Genomic DNA, 19076 nt, shown 5'->3' with positions numbered 1-19076 from the left:
TTATTGAAACTGATCATCTGGTTTGTAAATAACCCTAACTTTGACCCCTGTTCCTTAGATTTTTCCCAGAAAAGCTGACACTGGAATCAGTAAACTGTGTAACTAGCACTTAAAAAAAAGCCAGTTGTGTCAAAGGTTCAAACTATCAGATAAAATAATATTGAATATACTTGGTGATGGTGGTAAGGGGCTTGAAAGGGGGCAGGAGAGAGTCTTTGTATTGTAGCTAATGTTCTTGATTTGGATGCAGGTTATACAGATGAGTTCAGTTGATGAATTTGCATTAAGATGTATCCTTATAATATATGGATGTTTTATATGCATATTTCAATAAAAAGATTATTAATGTTGAAATAAGATTTGAAATGATTCCCTACAAATTGAAAAAATCAAACTTTCTTCATTTGTATGAATTTTATTGCCAAATTTAACATTCTTGCTCATATCTACTATTGGCAAGAGTATCTACTCATCATCCCTTGCTCTGCATCCTACCAGCTCCAAGTCTACCATTCTTCCCATTCAGAATGCCATCTAATATCTTTTTTGCTAATTTACATTTTTCTCCTACTTCAATTCTTTTCCTAAGGTACCTCTCTGCAAAAATCTTGATTTCAGATACCTACTCTCTTTAGAAATCCTTAGCACTACTGTCTTTCTATATTGTAGCAAAGTATAAGTGCCTACTTTTAAAAATACAACATACTAGAATTTATATACCCAAATATACTCTTGTAAAATATACATATTTGGAGGTTATACCCTTATACACTAATTTACTGCTGAAAATATCATTCTTTTTGGGAACATTACTACTGACCTTACAGAAATAAAGGGATTACAAGGGAACATTATGAACAACTGCATACCAACAAAATAGATATCTAAGATGGAATGGCAAATTTTAAGAAAAGACACAGACCACCAAAACTTAGTAAAGAAGAAACAGAAAATATTAGCTAGAATTATTAATTCAAAACTATCTTCAAACAAAAGTCCAGGCCCAGACAGCTTCACTGGTGAATTCTACCAAGCCTTTAAAAAAGAATCAATACCAATTCTTCACAAACTCTTCTGAAATTAGAAGAGGGAACACTTCCCAACTAATTCTCTTAGGATAGTAGTACTCTGATAACAAAACCAGATGTCAGAGGAAAATTACCATTATCTCTTATGATTATAGATATAAACATCTTTAACAAAAACAAGCTGAATCCAGCAGCACATCAAATGTATTCTATATTATGACCAAGTGGGATTCATTCCAGAAATGCAAGGTTGGTTTAACATCTGAAAATCAATTAATGTAATATATCACATATCAATACAATAAAAGGGGAAAAACCCCAATGATCATCTCAATAGATACAGAAAAAGCATTTGACAAAATTCAACACACTTTCATGATAAAAACAACTAGGAATAGATGGGAACTTCCTCTACTTGATAAAGGGCGTACACAAAAACTCCACAGCTAACAATACATTTAATGGTGAAAGGCTGAATGCTTTCCCCTAAGACCAGGGGTAAGACAAGGATGTCCCTTCTCACCACTTTCACTCAACATTGTTTTGGAGGTTCTACACCAGAGCAATTTGACAAGTAAGCGAAATAACTGTTGTATAGACTGAAAAGGAAAAAGTAAAACTATCTCTATTTGAAGATAATATGATCTTATATATTGAAAATCTTAAGGAATCCACTAAAAACTATTAGAACTGATAAACTACAACAATACTATAGGATAACAAGATCAATATATGAAAATAAATTGTATTTCTACACATTTGTAATGAATAATGCAAACAAGAAATTAAAGAAAAAATTCCAGTTACAATAGTGTTAAAAGGAATAAAATACTGAGGCATATACATTTAATATAACAAGACTATACTCTAAAAATTTTAAAACATAACTGAAAAAAAGTAAAGAACATCTAAATAAATGGAAAGACTCATAATACATGTTCATGGACTAGCATACTTAATATTGTTATGATAAGAGAGCTCCTCGAATTGATCTATGATTCAGTATAATCCCTATCAAAATCCCAGTAGGCTTCTTTGCAGAAATTGACAAGCTGATCCTGAAATTCATATGGAAATGCAAGCTTTAGAATAGTACAACAAATCTTGAAAAAGAAGAGCAAAATTTCTTTCCTATTTCTTTTTTTTTAAAGATTTATTTATTTATTTATTTTAGGAAGAAAGGGCACACACAAGAGTGTGTGTGTAAGTAGGGGAGGGGGAGAAAGAGAGGGAGATGGAGAGAATCTCAAGCAGACTCCCCAGTGAGCACGGAGTCCCAAGTGGGGCTTGATCTCATGACCCTGGGATCATGACCCTGAGATTATGAGCTGAGTGAAATCAAGAGTCAGATGCTTAACGGACTGAGCCACCCAGGTGCCCCCCCACTTTCATATTCCAAAATTTACTACAAAGCTACAGTAATTAAGACAGTGTTGTACTGGCATAAGAGGAGACATACAGATCAATGGAGTACAATTAAGAAACCAGAAATGAACTTTTACACATATATAGTTAGTTGAATTTTGACAACTGTCAATAGAGAAAGAAAAGACTTTTTAAGAAATGGTGCTGGAACAAGTAGTATTCACATACAAAAGAGTAAAGTTAGACCCCTATCTCACACCATACACAAAAATTAACTCAGAATGAATCAAAATGTAAATGTAAGAGCTAAAAGTATAAAACTCTTGGAGAAAAACAAGGATAAATCTTCGTGATCTCTGATTTGGCAATGGTTTCTTAGATATGACACCAAAAGCAGCAGTAACAATAGAAACAAATAGATAAATGGAACATGATCAAAATTAAAAACTTTTGTGCCTCAAAGGACATCATCAAGAAAGTGAAAGGACAACTCAGAGAACTGGAGAAAACATTTGCAAATCATATGAAATTAGGGACTTTAATGTAGACTACATACAGAACCCTTATAACTCAATAATAAATAGACAACTCAATTTAAAAATATGCAAATGAGCTGAGTAGATATTTCTCTAAAGAAGATATATAAATGGCCAATAAGCACATGAAAAGATTCTCAATCAATATCATTAGCCATCAGGGAAATGCAAATTAAAACCATAAAGAGATACCACTCTATACTCACTAAGATGATTGTAATCAAAAAAGTAAATAAGAGGCTGATGAGGATATGGAGAAATTGGAAACCCATACACTGCTGGTAGGAATGCAGAATGGTGCAGATATATTGGAAAACAATCTGTCCTCAAAGGTTACACATATAGTTATCATATGACCTGGCAATTCTACTTCTAGGTATACATCCAAGAGAACTGGAAACATATATCCACACAAAACTTGTACATAAATGTTCATAGCCAACATTATTCATAATAGCCAAAAAACAGAAAACAAATGTATACCAAATGATAGATAAATATGATGGACATCATATCCATACAATGGAATATTATTTGGCAATAAAAGGAATGAAGTACTGATACAAGCTATAATACAGATGAACAATGAAAACATTACACTAAATTAAAGACGCCAGGCACAAAAGACAATGTATTATATCATTCCGTTTATATAAAATGTCCCCAAATAGGCAAATCTATAGACATAGAAAGATCAATGTTGCCTGGGTCTGGAGGAAGTAGGGGAACAGAAGGTGAGTGTTGAAGGGTGTGGCGTTTCTTCTTGGCACGATAAAAATATTTTAAAAGTGATTTTGGTGATGGTTGCACAACTCTATGAATATATTAAAAACCACTGGATTGTACACTTTATATGGGTAATTTGTAAGGTATGTGAATTATATCTCAATAAGTGTTATCAAAAAATATTCTTATTATTCTGTGTACAGAGAAGAAAAAGGAAGATACAAGAGAACATTCTCTGTAAATTAAGTCATTCGTTAGTTCGTTCATTCATTCATTCATTCAATAGGCACTGTTTTAGATCAACTTGTTCTTAGGTCTCGTGCCTTTTCCATACTAACATGAAATCTAGTTTACAAGACAGAAAAACCACCAATAAATTTTTTCAATGATTTTTGTAAGATCTTTTATGTCATTAAACAAGTTACTGAAATACTCCCAAGCTCTAAAGCTCTAAGAATTACAGCAAAATTATAAAAGGTAGCCAACAAATGCATATATATTAAGTCTGCTAAGTTGATCTAGCTTCTCATTTGAATCTAACCTTTTAAGAAATCAATACACAGTTAACAAATAAGTAGGAGAAGAGAGGTGAAGTGCATTATTTTCTTACCTGATCCAAATGCCTGTCCCTCATGAGTTCATACTCATTTTGCAGTGTGTGCTGAAAAAGGGTCCAGATGATGTGTTCTAGTTCTGGGTGGTCAGACAGAAGACGTGCACACAGGGTATTTAGTCGAAGATATGCTAGTCGGTACACTGCAGAGATAAGGGGAATTAGTCATGTTTACTATTCATTTTGAATTACAAGTGGATATTAAATTGCTATATTTTCAAATATTAAATTGCTATAACCACAGTGCTGTTAAACAGCATTTTATCTTTTTCTGTTTTTTTTCCAAGTTTTTATTTAAATTCCAGTTAGTTAATATACAGCATAATATTAGCTTCAGATGTAGAGTTTAGTGATTCATCACTTCCATACAACACCCACTGCTCATCCCAAGTGCCCTTCTTAATACCCATCACCTATTTCACCCACCTCCCGCTCTGGGAACCATCAGTTTGTTCTCCATAGGTGAGAGTCTGTTTCTTGGTTTTCCCTTTTTTCTTCCTCTATGTTCATCTGTTTTGTTTCTTCAATTTCACATATGACTGAGATCATATGGTATTTGCCTGACTCTGACTGACTGATTTCACTTAGCATTATATTCTCTAGCTCTATCCACATCATTGCAAATGGCAAGATTTCATTCATGTTTATGCCTGGGTAATAGTCCATTGCATATTTATACTGCATCTTCCTTACCTATTCATCCATCAATGGACACTTGGTCTGTTTCCATAGCTTGGCTATTGTAGATAATGCTGCTATAAACACTGGGGTTCATGTACCCCTTCAAATTAGTATTTTTGTATCCTTCGGGTAAATACCTAGTTGTACAATTGCTGGATTATAGGGTAGTTCAATTTTTAACTTTTTGAGGAACCTCCATACTGTTGTCCAGAGTGACTGCACCAGTTTGCATTCCCACCCATAGTATAAACAGCATATTAACAGTAACCTCACCTCTACCACTATTTTCTTTATGAATAAATAATCCCTAGTCTTAGTACAGAGTTAGGTATGTAGAAGGCAAAATAATACTTGAATACTAACATAAGATTTATTTAGAAAGTCTATAAAAATACTATTGGGTTTTAGGTCTGGAGAAAAGGAATCCACAAAATTAATTTTTTTTCCCATCTACTTTAAATATAATGACTCTTGCTTTAAATGTACCTTTCAAAGACTTGCATAAAGTAATCAGAAATTTTTAGTTAACTATCTCAGTGGTTCTTACTTTAGTGTGCATCAGACTAGCCTTGGAAGGCTTGTTAAAATAAGGAATTTTTTTTCTTTTTGCACTTCATCCTAGAGTTTCTGACTGAGTAATTCTAAGATGGGGCCTAAACAAAAATTTTCCTCTCTACAACTCTCCAGGTGAGGTGGATTCTGCTTGGTTGGGGACCACACTCTGGAAACACTGCTCTAACTTAAGGGTTATCTTACAATATGCCTATAAAACTCAGTATATTTCTGACTTGAATAAAATCAGAAAAAAGATTTGTCACAGAGTGATCTGGCCTTTCATGTCCCTTCAGAGAGCTGCAGTTGGTATGCACCTGCACATACGGCTGACTCTTACACAACATGGGTTGAACTAACAGAGTCCACTTACACATGGATTTTTTTTTTCAATAAATAGAGGACAGTACTATAAATGTATTTGCCTTATGATTTTCTTAATAACAGTTTCTTTTCTCTAGCTTACTTTACCGTAAGGAGTACAGAATACATATAATATATAAAATATATGTTAATCAATTCTTTATACTGTTGGCAAGGCTTCTAGTCAACAGTAGGCTATTGGTAAAGTTTCTGCGGAGTCAAAAGCTATATGTGGATTTTTGACTGCATGCGGGATCAGCGCCCCTAATCCCCACATCATTCAAGGGTCAGCTGTATATACGCATGCACAGACACCCCTGCTCCAGCTCATACACACATAATCAGAGAATGCTACACAACCTGATTAGCCGGAAATGTGCCTACATTAGACTACAGCACACTGTACAATCTTAACTCTACATACACACCTGAACAGAAGAAGTAATGCAGGGGTAAATACTTCCAGACATAAATTTGAAAGCATGACAAAAGCAGCAGCAGCTATAATAACAACCTCTAACACTTGCTGAGTGCTAACTATGTGCTAGGCACTGTTTGAAACAGTTTATGTATTAATTCATTTAATTAACTCAGAAACCTTATAAGGTAGATTATTTTATTACAAAATAGACTATTATTATCATTATCATTTCTACTTTACAGATGAAGAAACTGAGGCATAGAGATATTAAGTGAATTTGCCAAGGTCACACCCAGTAAGCAGAAGAGCCATGATTTGAACCCAATCACAGCCAGGTTCCAGAGTCCTTCTTCTCAAAAATAATCATCTACTAACCTTTTTTGTAAAAAAGTGAAAGGGAGGTAGATTTCAATGGCTTCTGAGTCTGGAAGGCTGAGGTTGCTTGTGCCTCTGTGTTTGCAGTAGAATTTACACGTATAGTTGATCCTTTTTTCTTTGGGGATCTTACAGGAGAAAGATACCTAGACACATTCAAAGAAAAAGCCTTCATTTGAAGTTCCCTAAGAGTCTCTCCCTCTCTCTGTCTGTCTGTCTGTCTCTCTCTCTCTCTCTCTCTCACACACACACACACACACACACACACACACACACACACAGCTGTACACATGCATCTGAACATATCTATTTAATCTGTTATTCTATACCAAATTCCTTCTCTCAGCAAACTATTTTTTTAATTTTTATTTAAATTCTAGTTATTTAACATACAATGCAGTACAGGTTTCAGGAGTAGAATTCAGTGATTCAGCACTTACAACACAGTGCTCATCACAAGTGCCCTCTTTAATACCCATCACCCATCTAGCCCTTCCCCCACTCACCTCCCTCCATCACCCCTCAGTTTGTTCTCTATCATTAAGAGTCTCTTACGGTTTATTTCCCCTCTCTCTTTTTCTCCCCATCCCCTATGTTCATCTGTTTTGTTTCTTAATTCCACATATGAGTGAGATGTTATGGTCTTTCTCTTTTTCTTTCTTTCTCTGACTTATTTCGCTTAGCATAATACAGTCCAGCTCCATCCATGTTGTTACAAATGGCAAGACGTCATTCTTTTTGATGGCTGAGTAATACACACACACAAAATCTCCTTTATCCATTCATCAGTTGATGGACAATTGGATTCTTTCCATAGGTTGGCTGTTGTTGATAAAATTGCTATAAACATCGGGATACATGTGCCCCTTCAAATCTGTATTTTTGTATCCTTTGGGTAAATACCTACTAGTGCAATTACTGGATCATAGGGTAGTTCTATTTTTAGCTTTCTGAGGATCCTCCATACTGTTTGCTAGAGTGGTTGTACTAGTTTCAGCAAGCTATTTAAACACAAGCTGGAAAAGATACGGCCTAATAGGAAAACTAAGCTTGTCATTATCATTTCTCTTTTTTTTTTTAGATTTTTTAAAATTTATTATTTATTTATTCGACAGAGATAGAGACAGCAAGCAAGAGAGGGAACACAAGCAGGGGGAGTGGGAGAGGAAGAAGCAGCTCATAGCAGAGGAGCCTGATGTGGGGCTCGATCCTATAACGCCGGGATCACGCCCTGAGCCGAAGGCAGACGCTTAACTGCTGTGCCACCCAGGCGCCCCTTGTCATTATCATTTCTAACTATTTTAATGAATTGCTTTTTCTGAGAGTTATTGCTTTATTGAAAAAAAAGATAGCTGCATATGTGTATATGTTCAATTTTAATAATTATAGTGAGATTGAGATCATAAAATAACTCCAGGTTAAAAGAATAAGTTATTAATACCAAAACAGTGTTGTCATGTTTCTGATTTTCCTCTTAAAAATGTTTAATTGATAACTATGGTTCATATATATGATAAAACAAATACCACCTAGTACAGAATTCTAGTATTCAGATACATTATCAAGGAAGATTTACATCTGTATACTAAATATGTCAGACATAAATCAACACGGAGATATTAATAAATATTCTCTCTCAATTTCTGACATTCTACCACTCTTGTGTTGCTTTTTATAGGATATTCCAGATCTACTTTCTAATTTTGTCTTAGTAGCCGAGAAATAATTCTAAGCAGGAAGGAGGATTTGTACTTTACTGTGGGTGTATCTATACATGTAATATGTTAACTAGTACACTAGGAAAAGGGAATCACCATCGTAATCTTTCAAGTACCAGGGTCTAGTCTACTTCCAGTCGAGGACTTGCCCTCAATTCTCTATTTCACAATATTGTAGACAAACTTAACTTGGACAGGAGTTGGTCTCCTTGGAGTTCTGGTACAAATATTCAACTACCTATGGAACATCACTACTTGAATCTCAAACTTAAGAAGGCCAAAGGGAAGCTCTTGATTTCTTAATCGAAAATCTAGGAGTTATTTTTAATTTCTCCCTTTTCCCAATTCCCCAAACTCAATGCAAAACCAAGTCTTATTAAATCTTCCTCTAAAATACATCCTAGATCATTCCATTTCTTTCTATCTCTACTGACAGATCTTAGACCAAGTCACTTACATCTTTCACTTGGACTACTAAAAGTACCTCCAAATTGGTCTTCCTACTGCTTCCTTGCCCTCCTCCAAACCCACCTTTACTTCAAACAGCAGCCAGAAAATGGCCCTTTAAAAATACAAAGTATAGCAAGCTGCACCATTACTTAAAACTTTAATGCTTTCCCATTGTTCTGCTAAAATCCAAACCCTTTCCTATGGCCCATGGGAATCTACAAGGTCTGGCCTCAGTTTGCCTCTCCAACCTCCTTTTGTACCTCCAACCTCCTCTTACTCACTTTACCCCAGCCACACTGGGATTTCTTTATGTTCCTTGGACCAGCTAAGTTTGATCTGCCTTAGGGTCACTGTACTTGCCTTTTACTCTGCTGGAAGGTACAAGATGCAGACGTGTGCCTAACCAGCATCCACTTGTCCTTGAGGTCTCAGGTCAAATATCATTTTATCAGAAAAAGCTTCCCTAAACATTCCTACACTCTCAGTTTCTCTCACATCACTTTATTTCCATTATAGTACTTAGTATACTCTCTTTTTTCTTTTTTTTTTTTTTTAAGTAATCTCTACTCCCAACATGGGGCTTGAACTCATAACCCCAAGATCAAGAGTCATATGCCCTACTAAGACAACCAGATGCCCAAATTTAGTATACTCTAAAAACACATCATGTATTAGTTTATTTCCCCCATAACGTAAGCATTATGAGAGGAAGAACCTATTTCATCTTACCCGCCTTTTATTCCAGTGGCTAGAAAAAACTCTGGCACTTAGAAAAAGATAGGGCTTGACTTGTTTATATTAGTGCATAACCTAGCAAACTACTTTATATGTGAAGACAGAGGCATTATATGCTAGAAATACTCTGGGTACAAGTTAGCATGGAAAGGACATCTCTGGAAAATAGTCCCTGAACTAATCACAGAACATCATAACGTCAATTCCTAGACAGAACTAAATAGAAATAACAGTAGGCACATTCCTATGAAAAGGCATAGTAGCTGGGATGTTTAAGAACATGAGTTTTGCGGTCAGATTTCTTGGGTTTGATTTCTGTTGACTTTTGGCAAGTTACCTTATCTCTCTAATTCCTATTTTACAGATAACTGAGGCTGATAGCAGAATCTACTACCTTACAGGGCTGTTATGAAAATTAAATGGGAAACTTAGGCAACTGTCCAGTACACAGTGAACCTTCATTAAATATTAGCTATTTGCTTTCTTCTTCCATCATCATCATCATCATCATCATCATCATCATGTACTTATCAATTAATTTAGTCTCATATCCCATCCTAGTTCCTGTGCCTATCCTATGCTTCACCCCAAATGCACTGATCTGTACTCCCTGAAAATGGTTCCTACTTTTCTGGTCTTACATTTTGGAATTCATGCCATTTCTGACTCTTGGAACACTGTGTCTCCTCCCTCCTCTCCAGTTTCCATAAAGAAATCCTATTTTCCATCTTTCAGGCCTAATTAAATTGCCATCTCCACCATGAAAACTATCCTCATTACATCAACCCTGAGCGATCTCAGCAGCACTCTGTACCACTTTATACGATCTTTATTTGGGTACCTTATATTCCTGCTTCTTCAAAGCAAGACAAATATCTTATTCAAAATTCTATTCCCCACAGTTTCTATATAATATCTTGCATTATACCATGCTCAAAACCTATTTGCCGATTGAATAAATAGCATAACATACATTCTACTTACATATCTGCTGCAGTGTGATTACTCTGGAGAGGAAGGTTGAGAGTACAAGCAGATTCAAGGTGATCAGTTGGTCCTTCTCGGTCTTTTGCTTGTTTAATCAGATCAAATAAAGGTGAATCCTATATGAAACCAGATGACGTTAAAACCACATTGGTAAGTATGATTTTCCCATGTACTTATCGAAATCATATTGTCTGACATGGTGAGCACTACAAATTTAGTTACAATTGACAGCAGCAATTTAGAATTCAGATGAGATCCTTTTCTCCACCTTGAAAATACCAAGTGCCAACTTTTGTTCTATATACATAAAGGACTAGAAAAATGTATAACTTTAAATGCTTATATTAGAAAAGAAATTAAAAGGAAAAAATACACAGAGAAGACCCAAAGAAGGTACAAAGACAGAAATAATAAGGATACGAGCATAATTTAATGGAACTAAAAACAAAGATAAAATATACAGTTTGATCACAAAGCTAATAATCAGTTCTTTGAATTAACTAATAAAATTAAACAAACCTCCAGTCAGAATGAGAAAAATAGAAAAGATAAACAGTATTAGGAGCAAAAAGTGGGACCATCATCACCAAAATTAGAAAAATAACAGAGGACTGTTATGACTAATTTTATGTCAATGAATTGGAAAACTCAGACCAAGTGGAAATTTCCAAAATAAATAAATAAATAAATAAATAAATAAATAAATAAATAAATAAATAAATTTTAAAAATTTAAGAAGTATCAATAGTCCTATAAACTATTAAAAAACCTAAAGCAGTAATTAAATATCTCCCTACAAGGATATCAAGCATATCAAGCACCTTTGGTTTTACCAGTGAAATCTACCAATCATTCAAAGAATAGATGATTCCACTTTTACTCAAATCCTTCTGAGAATGGAAAAAGTTGAAACATTCTTGGTCTCATTTTATGGGCTAGTACAACAGTGATACTAAAATTTGTCAAGGACATCAAAAAGATAATTATAGCCCATTCTCACTCATGAACAGAGATATAAAAATCCTAAACAAGAAATCACAGCAACTCAAATCAGCAGTGTCAAAAAGAGAATATATCATTACCAAAGTTGAGTTTATCCATGTTGCAAAACCGGTACAACACGAAAAAATCTTATCAAAATCAATGAAGGAGTAAGTTCTCATTTTAAAACCCATTTGTAATTAAAAGGAAGGGAGGGAGGGAAGAAGGGAGGGAAGAAGGGAGGGAGGAAGGAAAAGGAGGGCAGGGAGGGAAGGAAGGAAAGGAAGGACGAACTTATTCAACCAGGAATGGCAGGGTACTTCCTAATTTGATAAATGGCATATACAAACATACCAAAACCCACAGCAAACATTATATGTAACGGTGAACACTACAAGCATTGCCCTTAAAAAAATCAGAGACAACAAAAGGATGCCTATTATCATGCTTTCTATTCAACACTGTATGTGAGGTTCCAGCCAGCTCAACAAGGAAAAGAAATGTAAGATTAAAGTATGAAATGAAAAAAATGACAATAATACCATTATTCACAATATGAAAAATAATTACACTTCTATATATCAAGAAAAAAGTTTGAAAGTCTAATTTATCATTTACAAAAAGATAAGACCAGCAGTAAAAGTCACTAAAACACTGATTCAAAATTTATAATTTTCTGGAGGTGACTGCTTACAAGTTCATAAAAAGGGGGCCCATACATGATTTACTTTTTTAATCCTTGAACTAAGAAAAACAAGAAAACAGAGAGATTGCCAAGATGCTGGGTTTATATCAAAAGGGAAAGTGGTACAACAGTAAGTAAATATACAAAGCAATGTAGAAAATAAGTAGATTTTGTAAAAATATTAAGAATAGCCCATTCAATAAAGTGTTGAAAAACTTAGCAATTTGAAAGGAAGAGATTATACCTTCACAATATATAGAAAATGAATTACTTATATTAAAAAACAAAATTTAAAAATTATTAGAAATTTTAAAAGTATTAGAAATTATTAGAAATCTTTACAACTTCTTGATAAGGAAGGACTTTGTGGGTTTGACCAAAACCCAGAAGTCATAAAGAAAAAGATGAACTGATCTGACTAAAAACTTTTATTTGACTAAAACCACAATAAACTAAGTTAAGCTAAATCTTTACAAATAAACAATATTGGGTTTTTTTCTACAACCCCCATAATGTAATTTTTTAAAAGATGTATTTATTTATTTTTGTGAGAGAGAGCGAGAATGAGCGGGGGGGGGGGGGGGGAGGCGCGGGGCAGAGGGAGAGCAGACTCCCCACTGAACAGGGAGCCCCATATGAGACTCAATCCCAGGACCCTGGGATCATGACCTGAGCAGAAGGCAGATGCTTAACTGACTGAGACACCCAGGAGCCATATAATGTAATTTTTATTATCAACTAATTCTTTCCTATTCTTTCCTTTCATTAAGGGTACTCTGAAGTGCAATCTAAGTGAGTGCTTTCATTGGAGTAAAGTAATGCTAACAACACAAGCTAAGGCATGGATGTCATAGTGTTTTACATTTTCTAGCCACCGACAAATTATATACAAAATTATATACAAAATATATTTATTTAACAAAAATAGTGTGGGTGTAAATCCACATATATTCAACAGGAGTGGCCTATTCCCATTTTTCTGTCAATGACATTTTAAGAGACCCTAAGACCCACAAAGAAGGAAAAAAATGTAACAAGATGAAACCAGAAAGGGAGACAAACTATAAAACACTTAATCTTAGGAAAGGAACTGAGGGTTGCTGGAGGGGAAGGGGGTAAGGGGATGGGGTGGCTAGGTGATAGACACTGGGGAGGATATGTGTTGTGGTGAGCACTGGATGTTGTGTAAGACTGATGAATCACAGACCTGTACCCCTGAAACAAATAATACATTATATGTTCATTAAAAAAATTAAAAAAAAAAAAGTCTCACAAAGAAATGCAAGTAAACCTGAGTCTTTATAGGATTTAGGTATGCTACTAATCAGGCATTTTACTTTCTCTTCAGATTAGCATAATAGGGTTATACTAAAGTGAATGCCTCCTCATAGGATTAAGGTAACGTTTTTTCACCAAGTCTTTATGTTTCACTCAAGTATCACTTTTATTACTTCATCTCCCCCAACCCAAGTGGTCACACAGATATACAGATATAAGTTTATGACAATGAGTACGTCATGATAATGGGCGGAAGTATAGGGCAGTGGACTGGTGTGAGACTTTGGAGCCACATGACATGGGTTCACATCCTGGCCCTTATTGGCAGCATGACTTTGAACAAGTTGATTAACCTCATTATGACCTACTTTTCTCAACTGTAAAGTGGAGATACTAATGACAATGCTTAAATCACAGTATTGTGAGAATTAAGTGAATTAATGATACATGTTAAGCATTTACAACAGAGCCAGGCACAGAGTAAGTGTTATGTAAACATTTGAAATTATTATGGTTAAGTTCTTACTTACACATCTAAATAAATGCCTTTATACAAAGGACAATGGTATCTGTTCAAATGTATGAATGTCCACTTCATACATTCATACATTCCATCCAACCACCCAATATTTGTTGTCTACTCTGTAGGAGGCTCTACGGTAGGAAATAAAAATTACGAACAATCCCCCCATTGCCAGATATCAATGGACTTGAAGAATCATTTCCGAGGCATCTGTCCTCTTCCACCTAATTCAACTTGTTTAGTTGATGTCTGTGTGCAAAATAAACTTTAACAATCCTCTACCACCAAAAAAACGCTGTTTTCTAGTTTTTCCCATATCATTATCATTCCTTACATATAGTTGTCCAAATCAAAAAAGGAGTCCTCTTTAATTACTCTTTCCCTCGAACTCCACTATCCAATCCTGGGAAGTCATGTTGACTTTAACTTCAAAATACATCCCAGGTCTAACTTCTCATCATCTCTAACATTACTATAGTCTAAGCCATTATTATCTCTTGTCTGTACTACCACAAAGGCATCCTCCAACTGATTTTCATACTTCCACTCTTATGCCTCCCAGTTCTCAATAAAGCTGATAAACTACTCCCCACACCCTTCCCCCTACTCAAAACCCTCCAATGACTTCCCATCTACACTAGAATAAATCCAAACTTTTTATCCTGGCTTACTAAAGCCAGGGTCCCTTGAGATATAGCCCCCTCTCAGGCCTTACTTTCTACTACTTTCCTCGTTACTTATTCCTGCCATACTGGTCTTCTTTCTGTTCCTTGAACACAGCATGATTCTCCCTGTCTCAATTTCTGTATTTACTGTTTCCTCTGTCTACTATGCTCTTTACCAGAGCTTCCCATGACTCAACCCACTCCATTATTCATGCCGTCTCCTTAAATAACACCTCCTCAGCAAAGCTTTCTCTGAACATCCTGTCCAAGACAGTCATAATTCCCACTTTGCTAGTACTCCCAACTCTGCTCTATTTTCTTCACAGTACTGATCACTATTTGAAATCGTATTATGTATTCATTTGTTTACTTGTTTATTAACTGTTTCCTCCAGTTAACTTGTTCAAAACAGTATCACCAATGTCTAAAAATGCCTGGCACACAGTAGGGACTCAATAAACATTTGTTGAATAAATGAAAAAAGTGAGTAGGCAAATGTGTTCAAAGTTCTTTGAGGTTATTCCACCTTAATATACACCCTAGATCCTTTAAAAATAAAATATTTACCTACTCCTTTCCCCCATCTTTTCCCTTTAAGCATTAGTAAACACTTATGTATGTGTACCTTACACAAAGAAAATAAAAACATGAAAATTATTTCAGAATGCCTATTATTTAGAAGACTTTTTTTCAAAGTGAATTGCAGTGGAGTAGAGTGGAGCATTTAGGCAACCCAGAGTAAAACTAAAAATCAGTTTTGTCTGTAAAAACCATATCCATTAAACATCAAACATTTATTGAATACTTCCTATGTACAAGGAACAGATATGGCTCCTCCCTACATGGTGCTCAGAGTCCAACGGGAAGAAGCAGACAGCACACAAAAGGAAATAAGTAGGTAATGACAGATTCAGAAAAATTCTATGAATTTTTTTTTTAAAGAATTTTTTTTTTAAAGATTTTATTTATTATTTGACAGAGAGAGACAGCAAGAGAGGGAACACAAGCAAGGGGAGTGTGAGAGGGAGAAGCAGGCTTCCCGCCAAGCAGGGAGCCAGATGAGGGGCTCGATCCCAGGACCCCAGGATCATGACCTGAGCTGAAGGCAGACACTTAATGGCTGAGCCACCCAGGCGCCCCAACAACAGAATTTCTTATCAAAAATACAAATGGAGACCCTGGGGGGTGGTTCAAGGAAGATGTATCTGAGAAGGTAACATGGATGCTAAGACTTGAAGTAAGAAGAAGAGGCTGTGCTTTGAGAGAAGCAAGAGGCAGAGGTCTCCCAAGATGAAAGAAGATGTGCTGAGGAACTGGTGTTATTTTAGGAAATATAAAGAGGCTACTGGTACTAAAGTAAAGTGGTGGTGCAGTAATGGAGAGGCTGCTAAATAAAAAGGTAAACAGCTGCTTGATGATCCAAAACTATAAAGACCATGCTAAAAAGTTTGAATAATCTAAGAGAAATGGGACATCTATTATAATAGAAACTATATTTTAGGCTAGAGATTTTTCTTGTCATAAATCACTAATATAAAGATTGCTAGTTCAACTGTGTCTTGCTTCCTATTATATACATTCCTAGCATAGAACTGGGGTTCTAAAAATATTTACTGAATATCTAAATGATTTATTGTTTGCTTTCAGGAATGTCTTCCAGTTGATAAGAGGTCACCATAACCCATACTGCCTTAGCTCTGTTTCAAGTGGCAGAATTTCCTATCAATTTCCAACTTCCTAGCTCCAACATGCATGAAGAATGTGCCAGGCAGGTTTAGTACCAAGTCCAGTGAGATCAAACAACTTTGGAGTTGTATGCATATAACTCAGGAATTAATGCAATTGATCTGAAATTTAAAAAAGAAAAGCCTACTATTCACTAACTTACTTAAGACCTTAGCTTCACTGTAAGCAGAACCAAAAATATGAAATTACCAGTATACTAGGGTTATTTTTATTTCAGCATTAGTATGTTATCAACCAAAATGCCTTTCAGACTATCCTCTCTCCAAGAGAAAAATATGTATAAGCAGTATAAAACAGGGCCAGGATTAGGGTGAAGCAAGAGAGGTGTCTTGGATGCAAAATTTAAGGAGATATTCACTTGTACTTGCATTGACCCTATGAAATTTGCCCTTTGGGCCACTGAACACTAAACTGGTAATGAAAGTTAGTTAATTTAAGATACAGAATGATATATCACTTTTATGCTTTGCTTAGATGAGAATTAAAGCACTTTCAATTTACAAAGTTAATTCAAATGCATTATTTCATGTAATCCCCAAAATAAATCTGTGAATTAAGTGTTATCATTATTCATTTTACGGATCACAAAGCTTGGCTATTTTAGTAAATTATGACTGCATATTATATACTGTGTTATGCACTAAAATTATTTTAGAGTGTAGGATAGTAACATTTGAGGTTTATAAATATAAAAACCAAAACTCTTTTAAGCTATTTTTTAAAAATAAAGAAGGAATAGAGTAGCTTCCTAGAACAAATACTAGAATATGACTTACTAAAAACATTTTATTAATTTAACTATTGTTTTCCATCTTTATCCTAAGGATTTACTGAAAAATAAATCTATATTAACATCTGTTATTAACAATAATAGCTACCATTTAGTAAATGCTTACTGTATGTACACATTTAATTTTCACAAAACACTATGGGTATACTATCTCCGCTAGAGAGATACAGAAAATGAGGCTAACAAAAGGATTTGAACTCAGGCAGCCAGGCTCCAGAGTCTGAGCTCTTATCCACTGACTATACTATAATTTTCATTAAGTTCTTAGTACAAAAGCAGCAATAAAGCAAGTGCATGAATTAATCTTACCAAGGCTAATCCTGGTATCACACACTATTTAATAAAGTGAAATGTTCCTGATAATCATTCTTCTGGCAGAAAACAACACAGTCATACTTATTTAATCAGAGATGACTGTCTACAACTTCTACAGTATTTGCTTAACATAATTATATAATTTACCAAACAGTGAGAGCTTGTATAAAATATTAGTTTCCTTTCCAGGGTAACTGTTTGGTATAATAAATACCCAAACAATACTGAACTATGAATCAAATTTGACAATGTTAGACAATTTATATTATAACCAGTTTGAGCAATGTTTAGTTAGAAGCATTATTTTTGAAAAACACACTTGTTAAATATTAGAAATTATGCAAAAGGGGCCCAAAATTCTAACTAGATTTTCATTAAAAGTGATTGTTTAGAGCAATTTTTAAGTCCCTCAAAACAGCAGTCCCTTTGTTAAATTATAGACTAAAAGCAAATATTTTAAGGACTTGAAAACTCTAAAGTAGTAATTTTATTATGTCAATTATATACAACTTTACACACACACATATTCCAAACAACTATAGACCCTAAAATGTATTTTTAGAAGTATTTTCTGAATTGATATCTTCATCAACTTTTTCGAAAACAATGAGAAGTTTATCAATATGGGTAGATCCTTTTTTCTTCATTTCAAATTAAGTTATTTTGTGGTATTGGGTATTATTTAAAGTCTTTTTAAAAAATGTAACCTATAAAATATGTTATATTTTGCATTTGTTGTATTAATTTTAAAATACTGTTTAAAGAAAGGAATTCCTAACTCAAAATTAGCCAAGAATTCCAAAACTGGGTCAGGGTTTACTTGAAGATTTTTGACAAATCTGCTCTGGGTAGGCAGCTCCAAGTGTGAAGGCAAAATTTATGCAATTAAACTAAAACAGCCATTTTTCTAAATGAAGTATTACAGGAGTCAAAAGTGCACTCCCATCAGTACTAGCTCCAATGGCCACAGAAAGTATTTCCACTGAGAGCATCCTCTGTTCTAACAATCATGATAAAATTGTGTTGAAGAGTCATTATTTGTATAATTTACCCTAAATGCTATGGGAAAGTTACTGTTCCTAATCCAAAGAAGAGATCTTATTCTAACTGAAAGCATAAGAAAACCTATAATGAATATTTGAAAAATGAATAAAAATTCATACAGTAGGCAGAATTAATATCATAAAGGGAACTAATACAGTGTGAGAAACGGACAATAAAAGAGAAATAGGATATAAAAGCTTGTGAAAGGAAACTAGCACGTCTGAATATGATGAAAATCAAGGATGTTTTGTCAAACTTGGAAGGAGTAGAGGGTTATGACTGAACAGAAAAGCACAAGACGGATGCATGAGAGTTCAAAGGTGAGGAATAAACATGCTTGCCATGCTTAAGTGAGGAATCATCCAATTATCTATTAATAATGATGATGATAAGGATTTGTAAAAAAGTAAAAGAACGAAGACACATATCCTATGATTAAATAATCATAAGAAAAGTCATTCTTCTCAAATAATTCCTGCCTTAACCAGGGCCTACCAGA

General features: G+C 34.6%; 1 protein-coding gene across 1 annotated transcript in view; it reads right to left on the bottom strand.

Annotated features, from left to right (window-relative positions):
- RB1 (RB transcriptional corepressor 1) overlaps nucleotides 1-19076 on the bottom strand; it is a 151878-nt gene that overhangs the window by 14475 nt on the left and 118327 nt on the right. The window contains exons 18-20 of the mRNA XM_026493268.4: nucleotides 10548-10666; nucleotides 6661-6806; nucleotides 4266-4411 (exon numbers count right to left, since the gene is read on the bottom strand). Of these exons, the coding sequence (XP_026349053.1) occupies nucleotides 4266-4411; nucleotides 6661-6806; nucleotides 10548-10666 (411 nt within the window). The remainder of the gene's footprint in view (nucleotides 1-4265; nucleotides 4412-6660; nucleotides 6807-10547; nucleotides 10667-19076) is intronic.

The sequence above is a fragment of the Ursus arctos genome, unplaced genomic scaffold, assembly GCF_023065955.2.
Source record: "Ursus arctos isolate Adak ecotype North America unplaced genomic scaffold, UrsArc2.0 scaffold_10, whole genome shotgun sequence".
Lineage (NCBI taxonomy): Eukaryota > Metazoa > Chordata > Mammalia > Carnivora > Ursidae > Ursus > Ursus arctos.
The sequence above is the reverse complement of the archived record's forward strand: the minus strand, read 5'-3'. Positions and strand labels throughout refer to the sequence as shown.